We start from the raw sequence: 1,656 nt of genomic DNA on the forward strand, positions 1-1,656 counted from the left end.
TCACTCAGAAGGAGATCCCGAAGACCCTTCCCCCACAGCCCACAGCCCACAGCCCACAATGACTCGCAATGCTGGCAAGATGGCAGGTCCAAGTGGCCAAAGTCGTAAGTTAGCCAAGTTAGCCGATGCCATAACAACATTAATGCGATCACTTACAGGTTGTAATCAATTTCAAGAGCAACCAAACAACAAACAAGCCCCCCACCAGTGGCCGGAGGGAGGGCAGAATCAAAGAAAACTTTTTGGCTTCTATTTCCAGAGTCCAGGACGAAGTTCAGGTTACTGCTTGGTCCTTGCTGGTTGCTTCGGTTGGCCCATAAAAAACTTTTTCCATTACTTCTAGACCAGCTGCACATAGCTGTTCGGATGTCCCTGCTCCTATTCGCACTCCCGCGTGGCGTGGCCACATCCGCACTGGTCTCCTATCGCATTTCCCATTGTTGTTTGCTGATAGGAGCGGAGCATGATGCATGGCGTCTGCTTTTATTACACATTACATATAATATTGATTGATTGTTTGGGATGGACTCAGGACTCAGGACTCAGGACTGCTTCTGTTGACGTTCCGCGAGCAGGCCCTTGACTAGACTCACCAGCAGGTCCAAGCCTTCCTGATTGCCGCTCTTGTAGTAGGGCAGGGCCTGCAGGCGCTTCACCCACCCGGCGAGAAGGGGATACTTGTCAGCATCGATGGGTGCGAACGCCTCGGCCGTCGACACCGAGGCAATGCAGCACAGATCCGCGATGGTCAGTGCCTCGCCAGCCAGGTAGGGGCCGCCTGCCAAGCAGTGTTCGAGGCCGTCGTAGGCCCTTTGCACATAGGTTACGCGGTCGGCGGGCACCTCGGACACCCCGAAGTAGATCACGGGCTCCACAATGAAGCGGATACGGGGAAAGATGTGTCCGCAGTCGTAGTAGAGGCGTGCGTCCACTATGCGCCGCTGCGAGGGGTCCTTCGGGTACAGGGAGTCGGAAGCGCCTCCGAACTTGTCCGCCAGATAGCTGCAGATGATGTGCGAGTCGCTTACCACGGTGCCGTTGTCGTCCAGGACCGGAATCGTGTGCTGCGGATTTAGCTTGAGAAACTCCGCCGTCAGGTGCTCTCCCGCCTTTACATTAACAGCGCTGAGGGGCAAGGGAATGGCCAGACAGACCGGTTAAACAGAAAGCGAGAGGGAGGGAGGGACAGCCACAACGTACCGTAGATCCAACTCCAGGCCCAGGGCGGCGGCTGTTAGCAGCACTGCCCGGCAGGGGGGACTGCGGGGGGTGTAGTAGAGAACGGGTTTGTTTGACATTGTTCGTTCTTGGGGAATCTAAAACAGATAAAATGATTAGAAATTTGCGATTAACTAAATAGAACACCGCCACCTTCTTCACTTCTTAAACGCAGGTTAGCGAATGGGGAATGGAAAGAGAACCGCACAATTGATCGCTGGAGCTTTGAAAGCTCCCTCTCTTGCGTTCAAATTAGAGATGGGGCTGGAATACAGTCAATAGATGGATAACATAATTAATACAACCGAAACGTCCCAAAAGAACTTGCTGCGACAGCTCCCACCGCTCTTCGATACCATTTAGGCACGTACAAAGTAAGTTTACATTACCTTTAATTGGATTTTATTATTGGTTTTTTATAATTAATGGGACGATAAG

The 1,656-nt window shown here is 52.5% G+C and overlaps 1 protein-coding gene across 1 annotated transcript; it reads right to left on the bottom strand.

Moving 5' to 3' along the window:
- Positions 1–461: 461 nt before the first annotated feature.
- On the bottom strand, positions 462–1,408 carry LOC111078613 (glutathione S-transferase 1). Its single transcript, XM_041594270.1, has 3 exons — positions 1,377–1,408; positions 1,201–1,318; positions 462–1,125 (listed from the first exon to the last, which is right to left on the bottom strand). Exons 2-3 carry the CDS (start codon positions 1,296–1,298, stop codon positions 543–545), a joined length of 681 nt encoding a protein of 226 aa, XP_041450204.1. The 5' UTR covers positions 1,299–1,318; positions 1,377–1,408; the 3' UTR covers positions 462–542.
- Positions 1,409–1,656: the final 248 nt, after the last annotated feature.

The sequence above is a fragment of the Drosophila obscura genome, unplaced genomic scaffold, assembly GCF_018151105.1.
Source record: "Drosophila obscura isolate BZ-5 IFL unplaced genomic scaffold, ASM1815110v1 contig_25, whole genome shotgun sequence".
NCBI lineage: Eukaryota > Metazoa > Arthropoda > Insecta > Diptera > Drosophilidae > Drosophila > Drosophila obscura.

Excerpts from the sequence above, each read along its gene's own strand:
- LOC111078613 (XM_041594270.1), bottom strand. The coding sequence starts at position 1,298 with ATGTCAAACAAACCCGTTCTCTACTACACCCCCCGCAGTCCCCCCTGC. Across the intron at positions 1,126-1,200 it reads GGCCTGGAGTTGGATCTACG|CGCTGTTAATGTAAAGGCGG; the intron begins GTACGTTGTGGC and ends CTTGCCCCTCAG.